Below are 22805 nucleotides of genomic sequence, written 5' to 3'. Positions count from 1 at the left end.
AAAATTGACGATAACGCAGCGTTTGCTTAGTTTACCCCTTGAGGTTACCTTGTAAATGACAAACTTCACCCTCTTCTCCAAATCTGGTCACTTATGGCTTCAAATAGAAACAAGATGTCAACAGCTGTGATGCTAAACTGCATAGAAAGTGGTGGAAGATGAAGAAACATTGGCAATGTATATTTCTGTGAACCATGGATATTCTGAAACTTTACATTTCTTTAAGCTGCAATGTTACATGTCTTTAAGGTCCAATTTTCTTTTTTATGTTGTGTTTTTATTCTGGTTGGGCCTCTGCACAAATTTCACTTGGTTTGAGTGAGGAAAAGATCATGTTCTGGCTTTTAATTACCTGTTCTGGTAGCCACAGACCAGGCTGGTCAAACAGGCTAACACTTTATCATAAAGGGTTTAAATGGCTTCAAGCTTTTCCAAACTGCAAACAAGAACAACAAGTTTTCAGGCCTCACAAATAGCCTGTCTGGTTTTCTCTCTGAGGACCAATCAAAGGGAGACACTAACGACAGATAACCAGTTGAATTTCTCTGAGAAGGAACCGAGATATAAACAGCCAAATTACAGGCAGCTGAGTAAAACACAAGTTAAAAAAAGACAAAAAACAAAAGAAAACAAACCCACAAAACACCCAGAAAAGAAAAGAAGGAGTTCAGTCTCATAGCGTCCGGTCCATTCCACTGCTGTCAGCCATAACTGAAACTGTCCAAAACCAGTTTGCAGAATGGAATCGAGCTGATGTCAGGTGAGACGGGTGTCGAACGAAAGCATTTTTATTTTTCTGTGTTTGGCGAAATTGAATCAGGGTTTGAAACATTGAGATCACAGATGGACAGTGGAGCGGTTCAAGAAGTTTCTATGGTAAAATCTTTGCTGTGAGACCGTTTGCTTGGCGTCCAGTCATGCGGAGGTTTCCACTGTGTTGTTAAGTCACACAAAGAAATGCTTTCGTGATCTTAAAAATGCTCAATTCTGTCCTGGTTTGTTATTGTTTTGTGTCTGAGAGCTGCCTGATAGATTGAACTCGCACAGCGAAAGCAAACAAATGAAGCTGTATAAGATTTGGTTAAATGATTGATTTTTACAGCCTCTTGAGAATTTATCACAAAGTCTGAAGACAACTTATTAAATCAACTCATATCCCACTGATGTTCCTAACTATTGTAAGACGTACCTGTGCTTCTTATACGTAGTAATTATCTGTTCAGCCAACCGTCCGTTCAGCCTCCCCCTCGTCCCTCCCTCCTCCTTCCCTCACTCTTCTTCCCGTCCTCTTCCTTCCCTTCATCCCGCTTCTCATATCTCCTGCTGAGTCTGTCACTGACAGCTCTATCTGCTCTATTCGGAGGTACAAAGGGATTCTACCACTCAGGTAATCCATCTATCTTCATCTCGCGCTCTCTCAGTGGAGGTATAACTCTGCTATAATGGCTTCACTGTGAAAGAGACTGACAGCTCCACACAGCTCTCAGAGCGATCTTTCAACGGGAGCCGCGCTTCGAAATCACCCTTGCTTATCCTAAAAAGGAAAGTGCTGTTTAAAATTTAAGGATTACTTTTTTTTTTTTTTTTGCTTGCTCGTATTTAGCTGAGAAAAGTTTGCCAGAGAATGCTGTATTCAGAGAAATCCTTTATCCTCTCCGCTTTTAGAGATCACATTTTTCTCACCAATTACATTCCAACTTGAGGTCTGAAGGCACGGCAGCGCGACTTTACACGGAAGCAACACTTGTAGTTGGGAGTCTTTTTTTTAAAAAGGGACCTAGTTTTATCCAAATATCTGAACCAAAAAGGCAGCTGGAGGTAAATGCAGCGGAAATTCTGTCTTCAAATCTGTAAAACCGCAAGAAAAGCAGAAAGTAGCAGCATTAAGATAACACAGTTTAGCTTGAGTCTTCTTTAGATCCTAGCGGATCGCTGTGTTGCTCTCCTCTTTTAATTCTGCTGCACAGCTGTGACTAGTGCAATCAAAATACGTTCCACAAAGAACAATAAAAGAGACAATTACTTGTAAATTGTAACAGGCAACCTATCAAATACAACCGCCCGGTCAGGGCTGTTTAATTCGGCACTGTAGTAACCCCTCTAGTGTTGCGTCTTTTAGCTCCCCTCTAATTGCAGTAGTATTAAAAGCAAGAAAAGTCCATGTCAAAAGAGGGTTGGGGGGGATGAACGGGTCTAGGTTTAGAGTTATGTTATGTTACAAGGTAACGGGCATAAATGCCGCAACCTACGTTACATGAGTGATACATCAATTACATCACTTACATAACTTATTTTACCTAAGTTGCAAGACTGAAAAAAGTATGATCATTCCTTAACCTAACCAAGTCGTTTTGGTGCCTAAACCCAACCAAAACGCAATCATTCGACCACTTGGATAGTCATAATATGTGAAATATCTGTCAGCACGCTTTATTTTGAAAGTCTGACCTGACATTTCATTGGCCCGTGGAGCTCTTCCTGGCAAAACTCAGGCTAGAGGGGCAGGTAGATGCTGTGTCTCATTTCGGGGTCTGCATCCTTCGGAGGAGCATTTAAAGGCCAATTACGTTGCAACGCCGCGTGAACGCTGTCCCAATCTGAAGGCTCCTCCAAATGCGGCCTCCTTTCCCCTGTTTTTGGAGGATGCACCGCTACTATCCTCCGTGGCCTCACATATCCCAAGATTCTTTGGCGCCCCAAAAAGAAGAAAGAAAGAGAGAAAATGGCGACATCGCGTGGCGTAGATCGTCACTTTCGCGAAATCGTGACGTAAGGGTAAAACATCTGGTGACGCCACCAGGAAATGCTCCAAAGGCTAGATCCTCACATTTAACAACGGCTGACGTGGTTAACAAGGTCTCTCTGAAGGACTCGCCTTCGAGGACTGCAAAGGCCGGGTCCTTCGAAGGATGCAGACCCTGAATTGAGACACAGCAAGAGAGCCATAGAAGCTAAAGGCCACTGACCTACCTGCCACATTTGATGAGTTGGTAGTGAGAAGGTGTTGAAATAAAACACTGTATTTGTCGGCCACTTGGCCGTTTGGCTGGAGTAGCTGGAAATAAACGCTTCAGGCGTTTAACAGACCGCATCTGTCGCCACTCTTAAGCGATGAACCGTGGTGCCAACATCCACCCAGTTGGTGTTACTGGGTCAGCACTGCTTTTGCATCAGTTTCAAAACTTTGCAAATGACAGGAACTACTGAGGACTAGTTCCATCTTTATCGGCTCCTGAGATGGTTGATTGCACTATGAAGCGAAAACTTTTTTAAGGGGACTGAATTCAAATTAAAAACTGCCTATGAAACCGCCTAGAATGCTCCGCTGCGACAGCTCCTTGTAGTGAAGAGATGTACGCCGCTGTTCCTCCAGTGCTGATCATCACATCCATGTTTCTTATCCAATATGCACATCATCACTTTGACACACATTATCAGCCCATATGCCTTCAGATACATTTCAGACTTAATCCCCTTAAATAATAACGTTAAACACAATTCCTCCGGCTTGTCTCGCTGTTTTCTTGTCACCATAATCCTTTACACAAAGAAGCACCAGATGCAGACTCCAGACAAAGCTTGCATTGTTCTTCTTATGATTATTGTAATGAAACTTGCTCCGCTCGTGGCTGCTGCTTCATCAATAAAGCATTTAAGTAATTCAATTTGTCATCACTCGGGGCCACATGGCATGCAGACTGGTCGAAGGATTAAGCTCGCTGTGTGTTTGTCCGCTGCCCAAAACACGATTATCTGCGCAATAATTCACATCTCATGTCAGTTTGTTACAACTAACTGAGCGTTTCATCAGCCGGAACAAACTCAGTCCTGCAGTTAAACTTTAGAAAGACGACCGTTCGTGTCCATCAGCGTCACCCCGGAGCCGCCGAGTGCCACCTCTCCATATTCCTCACACTCTTTCCTCGATGCCAACCATTCGCAGTTTCTCTCCGTTAACGGCGCAAAAAAAATGCAGGTATCTACACAGCGGCCGTCCGTCAGCCCCGTCAATGTGTTATTATCGCTTTGCGCCGTTTGTCATTTCTCCGACCCAACCTCGCTGCTTCACGACCGCCCACAAATCATAAATGCAATCAAGTCTTCCCCCGACAAGGGCCCTCGAATCACCAGCGGCGACCGGAAAAGCGGACTGGATATTTAACCTCTGTGCCCATCAGCAGCCACTTGACACACTCACTCACACACACACACACACACACACACACACGATTAACGCTGTCTGGCTGGGACACGCTATAATTCTGAAGTCTATTACTGATGGCAGTTTTTAGTTTTAGTGTGCGCGTGTGCGCGCGTGTGTGTGTACTGTATGTTTCAGTTCGTCACAAAGTGTATGGATGTGGGTGTGTGTGTTTGTTAAATATGTGTCACAGCTGATTGGTGAGGCACTCTCTGATTAGCGCTGATTTGTTTGCAGCCTCTCGAAGATAAAATAAGAGGAGGCACGACTGACGCGTACACGCGCACAGGCGCACACACACACACACGCGCACATTCAGATGAAAACACACACAGGAACAGGAAAAATGTCAAAATACAACTTGAGACGTTCACCGCAGTTCAAACATATTTTACTGTCAAGCTGTCAAATCCGGAAAAATAACATCGATGGAAACCGAGAGGCAAATTTAGGACAAAGACGCCTCAGGAGGAAAGGATGTCTGGGAGAAGGAAGGTGCGGAGAGAGGGAGGGAGAGGGAAGAGGTGCGAAATGAAAGAATGAAAGTCATGAAAGGAAAGAGCGGAGACAGGCAGAAAACTGTAAGGCTTTCTCTTCAACGCGGTTTGGGCCCCGGACTGTCAGTCAGCGCAGAAACATCAACGCTGCAAATGACAGGGTACACCCACAAACACACACTCGCACAGCTCCGGCAATCGTCGACTGAGACCCTGGCTAGCTTGCTTTTACAATCACTTAAACCTCGAGGAATAGAAGAGAAAACACAACTGTGTGTTTTTTTTATATTCGGCTGTCAAGCTTTTTGCCAGCCTGCAGAAGGCTGAAAGAAGAGCGGTGGAGGGATTTGTGCGAAAAGAGGAAAAGTAAAACGCACGAAATAAAAGAGTCAGTAAAGGCAGACGCTTTGAGGGTGAAAGAACTTAGGGAGGGAGAAGAAGGGGATGATATGGAAAGAAACCGAATGTTGAAGGAATAGAGAATATCTATAGGTGGAGCTGAAGAAAATGGATCAGCTGTTCATCAGCTCTGCAGAAACGTCTGTTCTCTCATCCGTTTTTGCTTTAAAGGGATAGCTCGGGGTCTTTTGATGTGGCATTGTATGACGCATCCTTCTCCAATCTCTCCTCAGAACAATGCACCGCACTTTCTCCACCCGCAGGGGACCAGCGACATGACCGTTGGGTTTCGAGCCATCTGCAGCTTCATTCTACTACTTCGACTATTTACAACTTACATTTGATGCTGTTGCCTCCTCAGATAAAATGTTCACCCACTGAGCTTCTTCTTCTAGCACACCTCACTCAGACCGCTCTCGCAATTTCGTCAGAGTGTTTTTGTATACAAATTACCGTAAATTCCGGACTATAAGCCACTACTTTTTTCCCACGCTTTGAACCATGCGGCCTATAGGACGATGCGGCTAATCTGTAGATTTTTACGGGCTAACGGCCTCCAGGGGGCGCTCTAGCAGGAAGCGCAAGAGCGGGACAGACAGGTGGAAGAGATAATGCGCCGAGAAAGACGCTAGTTTGTGTTTTGAACAGTCATTTTGCGCATCATGCACACACCCGCATCATGGAAAACACAGGAAGAAATGCATATGATGCAGCTTTTAAGTTAAAGGCAATCGATCTGGCTGTCGAAGAAGGAAATAGAGCTGCTGCACGTAAGCTTGGCATCGATGAATCGATGGTGAGAGACGCTGGAGATGGCAGCGTGAAGAACTGACTCAATGCAAAAAGACGACAAAGGTCTCAGAGGTAATAAAAGCAGATGGCCCGAACTTGAAAACGTTCTTGAAGACTGGGTGAACACACAGAGAGCCAGTGATGTGCACAAGGGGGGGGGGGGCAGGGGGGGCCCAATTGTTGAAAAACGCGCGCTAAAGTGCCCTCCTGAGAGCCAAAACGCACGCTAAAGTGCCCTTCTGAGAGCCAAAACGCACGCTAAAGTGCCCTCCTGAGAGCCAAAAAAGCATGCTAAAGTGCCCTCTTGATTGGCAAAACACACTAAACTGCCCCCTTGGCTGGTTAAAACATGATAAACTGCCCTCTTGGGAGCCAAAACGTGCGCTAAAGTGCCCTCTTGGGAGCCAAAACGTGCGCTAAAGTGTCCTCTTGGGAGCCAAAACGCGCGCTTAAGTGCCCTTCTTTTCGCCCCTGCCCTTCAAAAAGTCTGCGCACGCCACTGCAGAGAGCAGACGTGGACACCTGTGGCTTATAGTCAGGTGCGGCGTATATATGTACACATTTTTTTTTCACTTTAAAATTAGGTGGTGCGGCTTATAATCAGGTGCACTCTATAGTCCGGAATTTACGGTAACTCGCGGGCTGACAGTCGTGACCGGTTATATTCTCGGTGGCTAACAGGTAAACAGTTTCCCGCCGCCATCCTGACTCTGGACCACACAGCACTCGCTCCTCGTGGGCCGGGCGAAGCTGTAGCAGCGGTGCAGTATAGTTTGGAGCAGTTTGACACAACCTCTGCGGTATAGTTAGAACGTAATATGTAATCAGCAAGTGCATGCTTGCAGGTATTTATAGGCCCTTGCACACCCGGGGTCCAACCACACAGGTGTTCTCATATGCGCCTGATTAGACCTCTTCTCACAACTGTGTGGGCGTCTGCAGACCGTGCTTCTCCCTTTCGCTCTCCAGCTGGCAGAACGACTTCGATCCTTGTTCGGTGCTATTTGTCTGATGAGTTGTTTTTTTTTTTTGGGTGACACGTAATTGTCAGGGAAACGACAACTGCTAGCGTCGACTTGAGCGGAGGTTTTTAATCTGCCAGAACACCTGTGCCAGCGCTCAGACCTCTAACAGCCTCCGTATGCTGCGATCTAACAGCGAATCTCGCAGGTCTCGGCGATCTTGGCGGTAGCGCGCCTGATGTTGTGCGTACGTCGTTCTATATCACCGATACTGTGAGTGGCATCAGGTGTCACAGAATCATTTCGCACTCATGAGCAGCGAAACCTGTCAGCGAGGGCCTTCCAATCTTTATGTTATTTTTAATCCAGTGTTTTTCTTCTCATGTAATTACTCTCCACATTATCTCGAACACTCTATTCATATTCTCGACTTATCTGTTTCCCCGCCGCAGCTGCCGCACCAGCCCAATTTCCCTTCAGGGATCATTAAATCTGCATCTACTCGATCTACTTCACAGAGGGAGATTGTCTGTCACCGTTCAAAACCGCAAATTAACATGTTTTCTGTCACTTCAAAAAAAAAAGCCCGACAGACGCACAGCTGCCACTCTGGTGCAGCACGAGGCCTTACTGACTCCGAACGCCACATCCTTCCAGAACAAATACAATATCTGCCAAATAAATATATGATGCAGGACCAGAGGGAAGACAACAGGAGTGAGTCCACACATACAGAAACGTTAGAAATGAAAGACCAGACATCTGAGGAGCTTTTTCTAAGAGAGCACTGGAGGAGAGAGATGAGCGAAAGGCGTCTATTTCTTCTCTGACTGCTCCTCTGTGAGAGAATTAAGGCTCTGGCCATCGCCCAGCTGAGCCCTCCTACCTCTCCGACGCTCTTTTCGCTTTTTTGTGTCCGCAGCAAAGCGTCCATCCAAGTATAACGCAAATCTCAGCCGAAATATCGAGAAAATTGAAAAAGTCAATTGAAGTTTGTTTCCATCGACTGCCGTACGTGATTGTTAGGAGCTGGTTCAGTGGCAGGGCACCAGTCCTGCAGTCAGAGCGCCAGTGTACCAGTGTAGGTGATGTAATGCGAGTCGAACCTCAAGCGGTGGAAACAGGAAAACAATGCAGAAAACACGGGAATATGTGAGAAGTTGTTTGATGCATTAACGGTAAGAAGGTGACATCAGATCTGCGTCGAGCTACGAGGAGACTTTCTCAAACTGACGCCACTTTTAACCTCTTGGACCAGAAGCTCCATTTAGATCAGAAGCTAGGACTTATTGCAAAAGGTGTTATCATCTCCCATTACCTGCTTGACCATTTTTTTTTGAAAGGGGGAAAAAAACACTTCAAGGGAGCTTAAAAACTCTTGAGAAAGTTTTCCATCTTTTCTACTTTGATATATATGTGTTACAAAAATAGAAAGTCCCACAGCTCCCTGACAGATTGTATCTCAACTATCTTGACACTAAAAGGCTTGTTGGACGGGTTGGGATCTGCAAAAATGCCCTCTTGGATATCCCTACGTCACGTAAAACACGATAAAGTGTCCTTTTTTTGTCCACCACCGTGTAGGCCTATAATTTGCTACCATTAGCTCTATCGTATGTTGAGATGTTGGCTTGTTAGGTTGCTAAATTACGGTCAAATAACCACAGCGCCGCTTCTTTCACGAACTAGCTTTCAAGCTAAAACATGAAAATGTGTTTATTAAGGCTCATTTTGAAGCCACTGCTCAGAATAAGTACGACCAATAAAGGAACTACGGCTTCGAACAAGCAGCTTCACACATCCAACATGCCTTTTAGCCACTTAGCTAACCACTTTGGTTCTCTGGCTACACAAAGACCGCATCTTTTAGCCTCACTGCAGCTCATCTCTATTAATAATCACTGATAGCTGGTAGCATGAGTTGAGAGATAAACCGAGTGCACATTACCTGAGGGAAGCTCCACAGTCCTGAAGTCAACCGGTAGCTAGTGACGAAAGCAAGCTAACGTCTTTTTGTTAATGATTATAACTTCACGTGTGATAACCCAGGGATGTTTCCCTGTGGACAACAAAGACCTTCACCAGCAGTGCGACTTTTAAGCTCACTTTTAAGTCATTAAGCATTTCCAAAATGGCCGTACTGGAAATTACCCCTTTTTTCAGACGGGTGGGCTCGGAACAGGAAGCCGCGAGAGGCTGGAAGGAAAAACTCTTTTGTGTCAGTCAGTTTGTGAGTTTGTCTCTGTCCTCATCTCCTTTTCTTGCGGTTCCCTCTCACAGCGTCCGTCTCCCTCGTCCGTCTTTATGGATTCTCGTCTATCTGCCTTTGTCGCCGTCTTTTGTGTCTTTTCCATTTAGATGGCTCCGTGAAGTCTTTGTATTTCACTTCGAACATAGGCTATTTGTGCCTCCCGTCAAGAGTTATCTCACTTTCACTCCGTCTGAAATCACTCCATTTCTTTTTCTTTTTTTGTCTTTATGGCGGAAAAACTCAAACTTCCACTCATTGTGTATTCAACCGCGTCTCATACCTCATTTTCTCTTCATTCTTTCTTCGCGAAAGAGCCGGTCCCCATTAGGCTTCATTGTCTCGATCACATGTAGTTTTGATTTTTTGTTTTACCCGCGCGCGTGAGATACGCTGCTGATTCTTTTATTCGACTGTGCACTTATTTGCATGCATTCACACGGACATACGTAATAAGCGCAGCCCGCGCACACAGACATCCATTCAAACTCGCACCTTTTCTTTGATGAGGCTTTCATGTGACGCTGATGCACACAGACGGTGGTTTTTCTTCAGTTTATTTATCGAATAATGAAAAAAAAAAGATGCTGTCGATCATCCTCTTAGCCTCCGCGAATGTTTTCTCTCCTCTCTCTCTCCCCCCTCCTCACCCAGTCTCCCCCACCCATTCTCCTTCTGATCATTCCTCACGTTGCAGATTGTGGCCTTGTTGATGGGTGCCGAAAACATCGGCTGGCTTTGATGTCTGATGTTTGCTGCTCGTGTGAGTTTGTCTCGCTCAGCCTGGGGTTTTGAAGGTAATAAGAGGTATGAGATATGAGTGTGTGTGTGTGTGTGTGTGTGTGCAGGGCCAAGCAGGGAGTATAAAGCTGAAAAGCCTCTCTTTTCTTTTGGCGATTTGCAGGTTTGCAGAAGTTTGACAGTGAAATGAATTTACTGTGGTGGCGGTTCTTTTTTTTTTTTATTCCTAACTCACGTTTATTGTTATTTTGAGAAAACCCTAGCCGGAGCTCAGCTAAGAGGTGTGCATTTAAAAAGGGTGTGTCAGTCAGGCTTAGCAACCGAATGTAATCATATAAAAAGGGCCAACAAAAAGGAAAAAATGCATTTATTTATGATCGGCAGCAAAAACCAGTGAACATATTCCATTTTTTTTTGGGTTTTTTTGTCCGTTTCCAATTTCAGGTTCTTTGTAAAATCTCACATACGCGACCTTTAATTTACATCACAGGAAACATGTGTGGTCTCATCGCGATCATATAAAAGCAACAGCAATGCGCAACGTGTTTTATCCCTGACACTGTGTCAGATTGCATGTTTGTGCTCCTAATGTAGATGCGCCCTCCACAATAGAAACTACGAGGTTATTATGTCTTTAAACAGGGGATGAGAGAATGGAATCTTGTCACACCCATAAAGCCTCGAGGCCGAGGGATGTACAATTTCCGTGTCGATACAAAAACGATGAGGGAAGAAGTTAACAAAGCGTTCGTTCCAATCCAATCACGCCCGGCCCTGAGATCTACAAACTGCCGGCGCTATGGACTGATATGACAGCGATGTCTCGGCGGAGGTAAAGAGAGAGGGACGGAGAGAGCGATGGTGCCAATCCAATCTTGTCAGATAGATCTACAAGCTGTCGAGTGTGGGCCCGCGCTCTGTGACAACCGTATCAACCGCATCAATATTATGGAGGTGAGGCGGGAAAAGAGGATTAATGTGATAACCGTGTGGATGATGGAGGCAAAGAGAGAAAAGCAGCAGGGTTGTTTTGCTCCGCGTGCGTACAACGCCGCACCATAAAGCGGTGGTAAACATCTGCAACGTTAGAGAGCGCCGAGGCTGGAATCATTCGGGACTTGAAGCATGTGCAAACCCTCAAGAAGACTTCAGCATTTAAACTTCAAGGAACTCTTCTGAGAGATTTTTTTTATGTCAAATAGCCACTTTAAAAAAAAAAAAAAACAACTTTCACTTTAAACAGCTTCTTTTCCCAACAGATTTCAGTTTGAAAGGAACATTCAGACGAGATTGTCGGCGGTGCTTACACGCTCTCTCCGTGCTCACTGGCTTTACAGGAATTCTCTACAACTTTACTTTTACAGTCCAGCGTTGAAAAAAGTGTTATCTGATAAACGAAAGGCTTTTTTTTGCTTTTGTGTTTTTTCTCCATGGCTTAATAAATGGCTCGATCTCCGGCAACCGGTGAATGAATTTAACGTTTTAGAAAAAAAAACACAAAAAAACAATCATTCTGTATGAGTTTGATAAGATAAGTGCTATGTTTCATGAGCACCTGCTAAAAGCAACTCCTCTAACCCTGCTTTACTCTCAGTCTGGTGATAGAAGGCATATGAACACCAGTACATTCACAAAGGCTGTACAAAACAGTACATACGGCCTAATGTGGTGTAACCAGACAACCCACTCGCCAGGATTAACACTGGAACTTCTTTATGTTGATATTAATTATATTCAATTTGATGTTGTCACAATGTTGTGCTTATGGTCTGGTTAGGATTAGGCACAAAAGCTTGAGGGTTAGGAAAATGACATGTTTTGGTTCAAATGTCACAAGCTCTTCAGGTTTTGTCGGGACAAACATGACTGGAAATTAAACCTTAAGGTATCCTTAAAAATATCCAGTTGTCTTCCAAGTCTCGGACTCTGATCACTGGCTTTTTGCATCCTTCTCGCCTGTTATAACACCACCCTCTGTGCCTCCATGTATGGAGGTCAGATGTAAGTGGAAGTGAGGTGAAGTCATTGCAGAAATGCTTCAGTGGTTTGCAGAAACTACAACTTCCATTTTTTCCAGGCGACTGGGCTACCACGATCCGAAACCTTCATCAGCAAACACATTCTGTGTACAGTATTTGCATTTTAAGAGTGCTTCACTGTCCAGGAGATAGATCGTTTTGGGCGATGTGAGGATGCTGTTGAAACAAACACGTACTTATCAATGTGCCGGGTTCAAAATATTCCGAGCTGAAGCTCTCAAAGACTGGAAACACAGCCGCTTTTATCAGCTATTTTCTGTTAACAGAACATCGCACTTTAGGCGTAATATATATGAATATGAATGAAAGCTCCATTTGTCAGTGTTGCGAGTCTTTTGACAGTAATGTATTGACACAACATGGTGCTGACACTTTAATAAAGCCGTCCAATGCATCCGCAGACTTTAAATCGTGGAAAAAATGACTAAAAGCGAGACGCGGACAAAGAGACTGACAGACAATTTGTTCTTGTCCTGCCTTATCAGATCTACAGCTGTCAGGCCGGCGTGCAGTCGATAAGTTGTCTATGATGAGGAGGGCTTATAGGCCCTGATGGCTATTGCCCCTGACAACCACCGCCCGGCAACGATAGATGAGACAGATAACTGACATGAGACATACACTGTATGGTGAGCGAGACGCGGACTGGCGTGGCGCTCATGCCCGCTCAGTCGTATCAGATCGTCAGAGCGAGCGGGCGCTCGGCCTGGCGAGGGGAGGCCGCGGCTGACGGATCTCTCCCTCCACCACTTCTGGCACGTCAGAGACAATGATGGGAGGGAGGGAGGGAGGGAGCGATGATGATGTATGAGGGCAATAATTGACATGACTGAGTGATAATATCTGATGGGAGGAGTGTTGGCTGCAGTGGGAGATTGATGCGATGAGCGGTGAGAGAGACGGAAATCTACTGATCTGTGAGGTGTTTGCTTAAATCAGCCGACAGGGAGATTAAACACGGTCGGCCCTTTTGTTTGGTGGCCACACGGTGCAGAGGGTGTCGCTCCTCGATCCATATCCTTCAAACATTTATGTCCATCAGAAATATTGGCATTGTAATCTGTGTGTACTGGGATTATTGTTTGTCTGCACCCAACAACTATTGCATGTCTCTCTCTCCTGCTAAAAGGTTTATTGTTTTAGTTTTGCTAAATTTAAATTGATATAGATAAAACTGACCTGACTGACTTTGTACTTCAGTATTTTCATTTTTATGCTTCTTTACACTTTTTTGGGAGACAAATATTGTATTTTTTCACTCCACTTCATTTACTTTAGTAACTTTAGTCACTAGTTACTTTGGAGATTGGATCCTGCATCAGAGCCAAACTAGCACGTTAAATTCATTAATTTTATTGGCAATGAGAAAAAAACAAATTACGATAGTTAGAGAAATGCTGAATATTGGATCAATATTGGATGTTTACCATTGGTTTACTGATACATCCATGTAAATATATGGATAATTGACTAGTACCATTAATATCAGATACTCTAAGACTTTTACCTAAGTACTACTCTTATGGAAGACTTTCACTTTGACCAAAATTATATATTGTAACAACTTCTGGTCTTTACTGTTACTGCAGCTGAGTCAAATGCTGAAAGTTAATGGTCGACTCAGAGGAGCTCCCTTTGTTCACTCGAGCTCTCGCTCTGCAAACAGCACAGTAAATTACTATCATTATTACTAAACTTGACTCATTCTCTCTGGGTGCACTCGCAGTCAGCTGACGTCACTTTCTGACCGCAGTCACATTAAAATCTATAAAAACAATCGGATACAACATACCCTCAAAAGGCTGCGTGAGATATGGACAACATATTCAAGAGTGTGGCAGATTAATTCAGAGAGAACTATGAAGATGACGCCCTCGCTGGCTTTTAAATAATTTACATTTGAGCGGTGCTTTGGAAAAATACAGCTTGTGATAAACAGGCACGTCAGTCAAATAAGTGAGTTGACGGAGGAGAAGGAGGTGACACGAGAAAGACGGAGGAAGGAAAAGCTTCGACACAGAAAGTGTGTGATAGAGAGAAGGAGGGAGGGTGTGGGACGAATGTGTTTGTGTGTGTTAGAAAGTGAAAGAGTGGGCGAGAGAGAGAGAGAGAGGGAGAGAGAGAGCGAAAGGGCAGAAGTGTGTGAGAGAATGAGACGGATAGACGGGCCGTCTGATTGCCATTTGGCGTTTGACAGGCGGAGAGAGGGACCCAGCTGGGGTCACGTCACGATCTGTCCACCGAGTTATATCAGCGTGCCAACTCAGACGGACGGAGAGAGACGGAGATACAAGGAGGATAAAGCAGTTTGCATGTTAACCTTTTCTCCTGATGCAGAAAGAGGGAGGGTTTTGTTTTTTTTAAATGTTAAATACGACCACCACAACATGACGTAGGGAACTTAAAGGGGCCAGTAGATGAGAGGCATTGTGGCGCCACGGCAAACACTGATGAACATGATAACTTGAGGTGGTCAAAACAGTAAATACTTGTGATTGTTTTGTAATTTCTGGCTTAAAAAAAGTAAAAAGAATAAAGAAACTGAACATCAGCAGGTTCTTTTCAGAGATATAAGCATCACTATCAACCTTGATGATCTATTTTGATCGGTAAGAGCCTAAAGTTGGGATTAGACGGTAAAATCGTCTGAAAATACTAGACAGTCCAAACATAATGACTGTTTCCATCAACACACACCAATTTGTAATCAGGTGGAGTTGCTAGGTAACACGTGAATGACAACACAATGTGATCTTAATGAAAAATTGAAAAAAATTGAATTTCATATTTTCAAATAAAAGGCAAAAGGCGCAAATTCTGTCCTGCAGTTTGAAGTCCGGATTCCGGTTTGGACAGTACCAACATCTACTGGACCAGGCCGGAAAGGACCTTGTCTAACCTGGTCGGATCAGTTGTGATACCCAAATATCATAACTCTAAGTGGCTCATCTGGTAATGTATATGTTCTCAAATGACAGAACGGAGCGCGAAACACAGATATATGATATGTGTAGCATCCTACCGGTAGGCAGAGCAGGGTCCATGGTGGGTTTCTCCCAGGAGTTGACTTGTTCCCAGGTAAATCCATTGGTTCCCAGAGAGACGCTGTACCCACAGCTGCTATATGACTCCTCGAACGTACAGCCGCCTGAACGGGAGAGAGAGGAAAAAGATGCGTGAATTTACAGATGATACACGTTTCCACTCAGGGAAGAAGTTTGGGGGTTTGGAAGTTGAACATCAGACTTTTTTGGTGATACATCCAACTGAAAGACATCCACTCAACGATGGAACATGTAGCCAAGTGTTGGGATGAAAAGACACTCCTCTTCCAAATACCAGAAAGCATCCATGCAGTGTTTCCTGTGAACCCCTTGTCTGTCTGTGACATCACCCATTGGATTTGGGACGTCCGTTTTTTTAAGCCTCGAGTTTGGCATTATGGCCGTTGCCATCTTATAGCCAGAAGTGACCTCATTTTGCCAAGCAGGAAGGAGGATATTCTGATTGGATCTGACAGACAACCGGAGGACACGCTGCGGTAGATACTCGGTAGATGCGGTAGTTAATCCCAAGACAGCCACACCCTAAAGCATGCCCTGCTTTATCATCAATGTATTACTTGTGAATATACTATTTATTTAATTGCATATGGCAGCGCTGCACCATCTTGTTTCCAATTGTTTTTCCCAGTGGACACTCAGAGAGTAGCTTAAAATTCCCTCGTGGTCCAGGAACCATTTCCCAACAGACAACCGCCATAAAACAGCCCTTGAACTTCAAACAAAAGCCGATTATGACTCTTTCTACTATCAGCCTACGAAAGTGTGTAACGTCACCTCAAAGTAAAGTCTATCGGCAAAGCGGGAATTCAGAGGCGAGGCCAGCGGGAGAAACTTTACCGTGCGTATTCAGTTGGCCACATCACCAGGAACTGCAAACCAGGAAAACGCAAGCAGGTCACATAGGACCGAAGACTCGCCATCTTTGCATTCAATATGTAGTTGGGACCATAATTAACAAAATGAACATCACGCTGCATTGAAGAAGGCATAAAACTAGTGATTGAGACCATAATCTCATTAGGAAACTGTCAACTGAGGTGATAAATCAAATGGGAACGAGGGTCAACTTTCTCATGAGCTCATTAGACTTCTTTTTTGAAACCAGCGAAGTCGTCGTCCCTGACTCGGAAAGAAACGCTCCGCCTCACATTCAAAACCTGAACGCTCCGTCCATGTTTTACACAATCAAGGGTGCGGATGCAATTTAATTTAGATTTGGGAAAGGTTGACTTCCCCGGCATCAATTGAAATTAATTAACTGCTTCATGAAGGCAACGACAGAATGCGGCCACGGTGGATTTCTAATGCTGGCGATGAAATTGATTTGATGGGGTTTAACATAATGAAGAAATTCTACATCTGTTATCCATCATACTTGTGCTTAAAACACATCTTTAATCACTTCAAAAAGGTTTTCTAATTTCCAAGAAGTGTTTTTGTTTCTGAAAGCAGAGCTTTTACAAGCTGTTGTGGTAACAATATTACACTAATTAAGTTATCAGCGTGAATTGAAAAAGCGAGTGCGAGACAGACCCTGTCACAGTCTATCAGAGAGGAGAGCAGAGGGGGGAGAGAGTGAGCGAGAAAGAAAAGAAACAGAGTGAGAGGAAGAGAGAGTATGCCTTTATAGAGACACAGAGGGAGAAGACGAAGATGAAGCTCTATGTGTCAACATGATTAAGTCACAGAGTCTCATCGTTATTTCATGGCCCGGCTGAGACACATTTTCCACCGCATTAGCCTTCTCCGCTAGCCTCGAGCACTGCACACACACATCCACATACAGAACCGCGCTTCCCTAATTAGACATATGCTTTGACACACAACCATTTTAATTTGTTTTGAAGCATCTGAAATGGGGGAACGTCACTGCTTTATTCATGAAATCACTTAATGCTTACTTTTTTTTTTTGTTGTGTTTTTTTTTTTTATTCGCCTCTTTGTTGCTGTCATCTCCTGAGAGCACATTTGTCAGTTCAGACTTCATCAAAAAAAAAAAAAAACGAGAGAATAAAACTTTAGTCGTAACACGGCTGTGGATTACAACAAAACCAAAGCCCGAGGACGTGGTGAGAATTTCGCAGCATGTCGGGAAGAACATTTAGCACATTTTAGGTACTACGTAATCGTAGAGACTCTCTGAAGATGATGTAAATGAGGCAGTTATAGTCAGTGTTTGGAGAATTACAGAGAACTAAATGTGAAATGCCAAAATAAATCCTTAACGTTATGCAGCGTAAATGTATCATCATCATCAGAGGAAACGTTTATCAGTTGCTGTTCTTTGTGTTTAGCTCTATGTAGCACAGATTACGATGGTGTGAATGACGTTAGCCTGATAGCATTTTTATCGTAAGCTCGTTACTGTTGCGTCCTGATGTTAGCATTTAGCTCAAAGCACAGCTGAGCTAGGGCCTCAAAATAATATCATAATAATTTGGGGTCATATCTCTATTTATACCTCTGTATTTTAAAATCTTCTCAAAAGCACTTCATGAATGCTTGGACTAGGCAACAAAAATTAAATATCAAGATATCATTGACCAAAGTATTAGAACAAGTAGAAGAGTCAGGTAAGTTTATTGTAACGCATCTTTTAAACCAGGAAAAGACACCACACTATATATATAATAAAATCCCAAATCTATGATATATAGTGTCATATCAAGATCACGATATTCCTTCGTACAGCCTCACAACACCACTGTCTTCGCTTTCCTAGCACCCAAACTTTCAGGATCTTCTGACCAACAAAAAACCTTTTAAAGCACCAGTAGCATTTGAAATTTCACAACTGATGTGACTACAGTATAAAGGTATATTTAAAGGTGGTGACCCTGCAGTGTTTGTAGTCATTCTGATAGGAGAAAAAGCTGATCGATCAGGTCAGGACTACAAAACTACAAAACTTTCACCCAGGAGACCAGTGTGTGACTGAAGGTCACTTGTTTCGTATACGTAGCATAACTTCTTTTTTACCAAATCACGATCTTTCCTACTTGGGGTGCCTTAACCATATGACGACTGTTTCACAACATACTCCCATGACTGTATATAACTGTTGGTGCCTCAGTATCTATGTTAACTATATTTTTGATATTCAACATGAAATGATTATGTCTTATTTAGTTTTTTCTGTCTCTTGTATAAGGTGATGTACTCTACATAAATCACTCTGCTGGACTTAGTCAGCGCAGTAACAACATACTGTATATACCCAAGAATATAAAATGAAAGAAATGTTTGGTATGGGTTTGATTATGCTTCTCCAAGCAAGACTTGCATCAACTGGGAAACAGAATTAAAAAAGAAAAGCCTCCTCTGTCCTAGCTGTATTCTGTTTGAAAAACAGCCTCCAGCATTGTGTGAAAACCAAGAAAAACACTGTTTTTCTTACAGATATGAAAATAGCTGTTATAAATTAATCAATACTGAGATAATTAGCCTTTATCGCCCCCTCGTTGTTCAGTGATCTCATTAGAAATGAAAAGAAATCAAAGTGATCTCATTAGAACGGAGTTATAAACAGGAGAGTGGGGGCTGTGGCAGGGATGCAGCATCAATATTCAATATCGGATCTGCAATTTTAAGAAGCGCTATCGGGGCATGAGAGGGAGAAGTGGCTCACAGCGGTAGGCGAGACTCAGTGAGAGTGTGTGTGTGTGTGTGTGTGTCAATGCCCCCGATCTAGTTCTGGAAATCAGTACAACACCGCCCATTCCTGCGTCTCACTGACACAAACACACAAACATAATTACACACACATGTTCTGTGTCAGAAGATTTGCATAATGAAAGCATAACATTCACTTCTACTCTGGTCTGGGAACATTGGCACGAGCCTCTGTGTGTGTGTGTGTGTGTGTGTGTGTGTGAGTATGTGTGTGTGAGTATGTGTGTGTGTGTGTGTGTGTGTGATGTAGAGAGTGCGGTGCAGATGCGCTCATGTTTTTACCGTATGTGTGTGTATCAGTGCGCGGGTGTTTGAGTTGCAGCTGTAAAGGTTTGTATGAGGATCTATGTATCTGTGTTGTGCGTGCGTGCATGAATTAGTGTGACACCAAAACAAGAAGAATCCCCTTCATCTCGGCTAATTAACATTTCTGTATCCAGTTTGATTAAATATTGATACGACGGCTAGAACATGCCACACGCACACACACACACACAACAACCACAGCATTTGAACATTATCTAAATGGCACGACCGTGTTCGTCAATATTTTACTTAAAAGTTCATTTTGAAATAAAAGTCACAGTCATCGGTTCAAACAAGGATGGCGTCTTGTTGTTACCCTCCTGACCTTCTTCACGTAGTTGGAGTTGCCTAGTTTAACTCTTCTGCAGTTAATTCAGCAATCGTTTCCATCAACTTCTATTAAGTGTCTGTCTAAAGGGTTGTGCTAAGTTAAGTTGCATTACGTTGAGCTGCGTTATGTTGCGTTACGTTGAGCTGCGTTACATTGAGCTACGTTATATTGCGTTACGCTGAGTTGCGCGACGTTGCGTTGCACTATGTTGTGCTGAGTTGTGTTACGTTGAGTTGTGTTACGTTGAGATGCGTTACGTTGAATTGCGTTATGTTGAGTTGTGTTACGTTGAATTGCGTTATGTTATGTTGCCTTACGTTATGTTACACTGCGTTACGCTGCATTGCGTTATGTTACGTTGCATTGCATGACGTTGCGTTACGTTGCGTTGCGTTACATTGAGCTACGTTATATTGCGTTACGCTGAGTTGCGCTACGTTGCGTTGCACTACGTTGAGTTGTGTTACGTTGAGATGCGTTACGTTGAATTGCGTTATGTTGAGTTGTGTTACGTTGAATTGCGTTATGTTGCCTTATGTTATGTTACACTGCGTTACGCTGCATTGCGTTATGTTACGTTGCATTGCTTGGTGTTCCTTGTGTTTGTTTCGTTACATTATGATTAACGTATCTTACTCTAAGTTATGCCTACTCCCAACTAAACTGCAACCATTCAACAACTTAAATCAAGTCATTACAGTATGTGGCATAATGTTTGACAGCAAGAGTCAGATGCAGCACATAGTTTTGCTAACTTGACTGTGGACCTCTTCATATCCAACGCTGACACTAGAGGGGCAGGTAAAGCTTCCTAGTTTGCTGCTTAAGGAAACTGACATAGCGGGGGTATCTGATGACCGTGGACAAAAACCTGCAGTCCACTGGGTAAAAGTTGTGGTCTGTTCGGCCTATCCATCAACCCCAAACTCCACCACGTTCATTTCACACACCTGACCTTTCTATGTGTGGTGTCTGGACACTTAACGGATATGATTGGCATAAGTGAGTGATGTGTAGTGTTTTACCTCCGTGTATAAGGGAGGTAAGAGTTGTTTCAGAGGTTAGAACCAACACAAACACTGAACACAACCCTGCTCCTCGACATGTTTATTTTGGAAAGCTTTGAGCGGCCGGGATGAACTTTTCACCTTGCACTTGTCAAATACTATCATTTATTAAAAAACGAAATCATGTCAGCGGCGAGAGAACAGAGCAGAAATCTGATTGTTGATGGTCCACAGACAATTAAATATTTAATCTATGTTGGAGTCTGCAGAACATTTCCCCTCCTTTTCCTGCTTCGCTGTGAATCAATCCTGTTTTTTTCAGCAACAGAAAAAAGCCTCTGGGTCAGCGTGCTTCTTCCAACTTATTCCAAGTCTTAATTTAAAAGCTTCACTGACAAGTTCTCATCCTCATTTAGCTCCTTTTTTCTTTTCAATTAAGAAAGCTGCAGCTATTGTGGACAAATTAATAGATGCCAATGGAGGAATTACAAGGCCTTCTCCTTGTTGTTGTCACTGTAGTTCTAATGTAATTTGTTTTGCTGTCAAAAAAACCCATTCTCATCGAAACTAATAAGCAGAATAGCAATTATTTCTCACAGAATGTTAATGTGTGTGTGTGTGTGTGTGTGTGTGTGCAAGGTGGCAAAAATCAGACACATTTTACAAGAGAAGAGCAAACTGTTGAAACTTAATTAATAACCTCGAGGGATTTCCCAACTAAATTCACTTTATATTTGCTTTCGACTGATGGATTTCAAGGAACGGTGTCACGGAGGATGTTTTTCCGATTCCTCACAGACAGAAGAATCAATGGTAATTGTCTTTGACTGGTTCGTGCTTGTGTAATATTAAAAACTGGCTTTAAACTTCGATGCTCTAACTACCCATCTAGATTCAGTTTTGCGCCATGGTCTTGTTTGCAATATGAGCAATTTTCAGTCAGACTTTCAAAACGACGTATGCTGACGAACCGCTCTCATATTATGGCAAATTATGACTTTTGGGCTGTAAGTGACGTTGTGAAACGATCCCAGTTCGGTTAGGTTTAAAGCCTTTTCACACCAAGCGAGGATCTTCATGTAAAAAAACGTTTCTCCAATGGGGAAAATACGTGAATTCCCCCTAATGTTGGAAAAAGTTGACGCGCAATCTTCATATGACGCTGAAACACGATGGACGGAAGTAAAGATTGGGTCGATGGACAGGAACGTTGATCAAAGTCGTGTATTGCCTATCAAGTTTGTAACCATGCCGTGCTTATAAAAACTGATGTTACGGGTTCTTATATGCACACAGCTGGGGAAAATTCATGTGAGGGAGGAAAATATTGGGACGGACCTTGGTGTCAGAGGATTTCCACCTCCAAAAATATAGATTTGAGCAATGACATCCTTTGTTTCAGCTGATGTTCAGGTCTGAACGGGAGAAAATCTCATCAATTGGGTCTTGAAGCAGCCAGTATTGGCTGCTTCAAGACCCAGTTAATGAGGTTTTCTCGTGACAAACAACCATCTCAGCAACCATCTCTAAAACCAAGTCAAGATCAATGCCTAACAATAACCTTCACCCAAAAATGGAACACAACACCACCATATAAAAAGCTAAAATCACATCAAACTACGATTCACAGTCTTTTAGTGATACAGAATCCCTTAACGAACACAGCTCTCTGAATTATGAGCTTATCGGGGGAATTCATGCATTCAAAACTGAATTTTTCCGCCTCAGCTCACATCTGGTCCAGTTGGACGTGTGGTCGGACGACATGGATCAGACTTACTCAATATCACTCGTGGTTACGTTACGCAAGCAACCTGGCTTCGGTCCACAAAACGCTCACATACTCGCGGCTCAAGAAAAAAAAATAAAAAAATCTCTCTGCCCCGCACACACTTAAATAAACACATCCCCTAATGATAACACTTATTAAAGCAGAATCCTCCGTTCTCTTTCTCATGTGAAGATTTCCGTTCCCTCAGGGCGCCGGTAGCAGCCATTAGAGCCTTTCATGTCAGCCAAAGCTAACACAGTGCGACAGGACCCACAGAGTCACAAACCGGAGGGAGGCACCCCGAGGCGAGCGGCTCTAAAGAGTCTGTTTACTGCTCACTTAGATAACATCTACTGATCCTGAGTGTGACTCGCTGTTCAAGTGCTTCTGTGTGTGTGTGTGTGTGTGTGTGGAAGCAAATGTTGTTGAGTGTTTTCATGTGTGTCCAAAGATGAATGGCTTCTATGTCAGAGGTGGAAAGTAAAACCCAAACCCACTCAAAACGTAGTTTGACGACATCGTGACGTAACGAGGGAACGCGTCAGATGTTGTCTTCACCGTTAAACACGAGTGGTTTGCTAGCTGGTTCGGTAGCGTGACTATGGTCCCATATTTCTAAGACCTTTTTCCAAAATTTGGCCCTATGTTCCCAAATTTGCTTAGGGTTAGGGTTAGAGTTTGGGCTATCCTAACCCTAACCCTTAAACTGAAGAGAAATGTAGGAACACAAGACCGAATTTTGAAAATGTCCTAGAAATGTGGGAAATGTTTTGA

General features: G+C 43.5%; 1 protein-coding gene across 14 annotated transcripts in view; it reads right to left on the bottom strand.

Moving 5' to 3' along the window:
- The window catches only part of ptprt (protein tyrosine phosphatase receptor type T), a 332412-nt gene that overhangs the window by 262982 nt on the left and 46625 nt on the right, over positions 1-22805 (bottom strand). For all 14 annotated transcript variants that reach the window (XM_030420578.1, XM_030420575.1, XM_030420579.1 and 11 more), the window contains exon 2: positions 14902-15027. In XM_030420578.1, coding sequence (XP_030276438.1) covers positions 14902-15027 — 126 coding nt within the window. The remainder of the gene's footprint in view (positions 1-14901; positions 15028-22805) is intronic.

This window comes from Sparus aurata, chromosome 6 (assembly GCF_900880675.1).
Source record: "Sparus aurata chromosome 6, fSpaAur1.1, whole genome shotgun sequence".
NCBI lineage: Eukaryota > Metazoa > Chordata > Actinopteri > Spariformes > Sparidae > Sparus > Sparus aurata.
The sequence above is the reverse complement of the archived record's forward strand: the minus strand, read 5'-3'. Positions and strand labels throughout refer to the sequence as shown.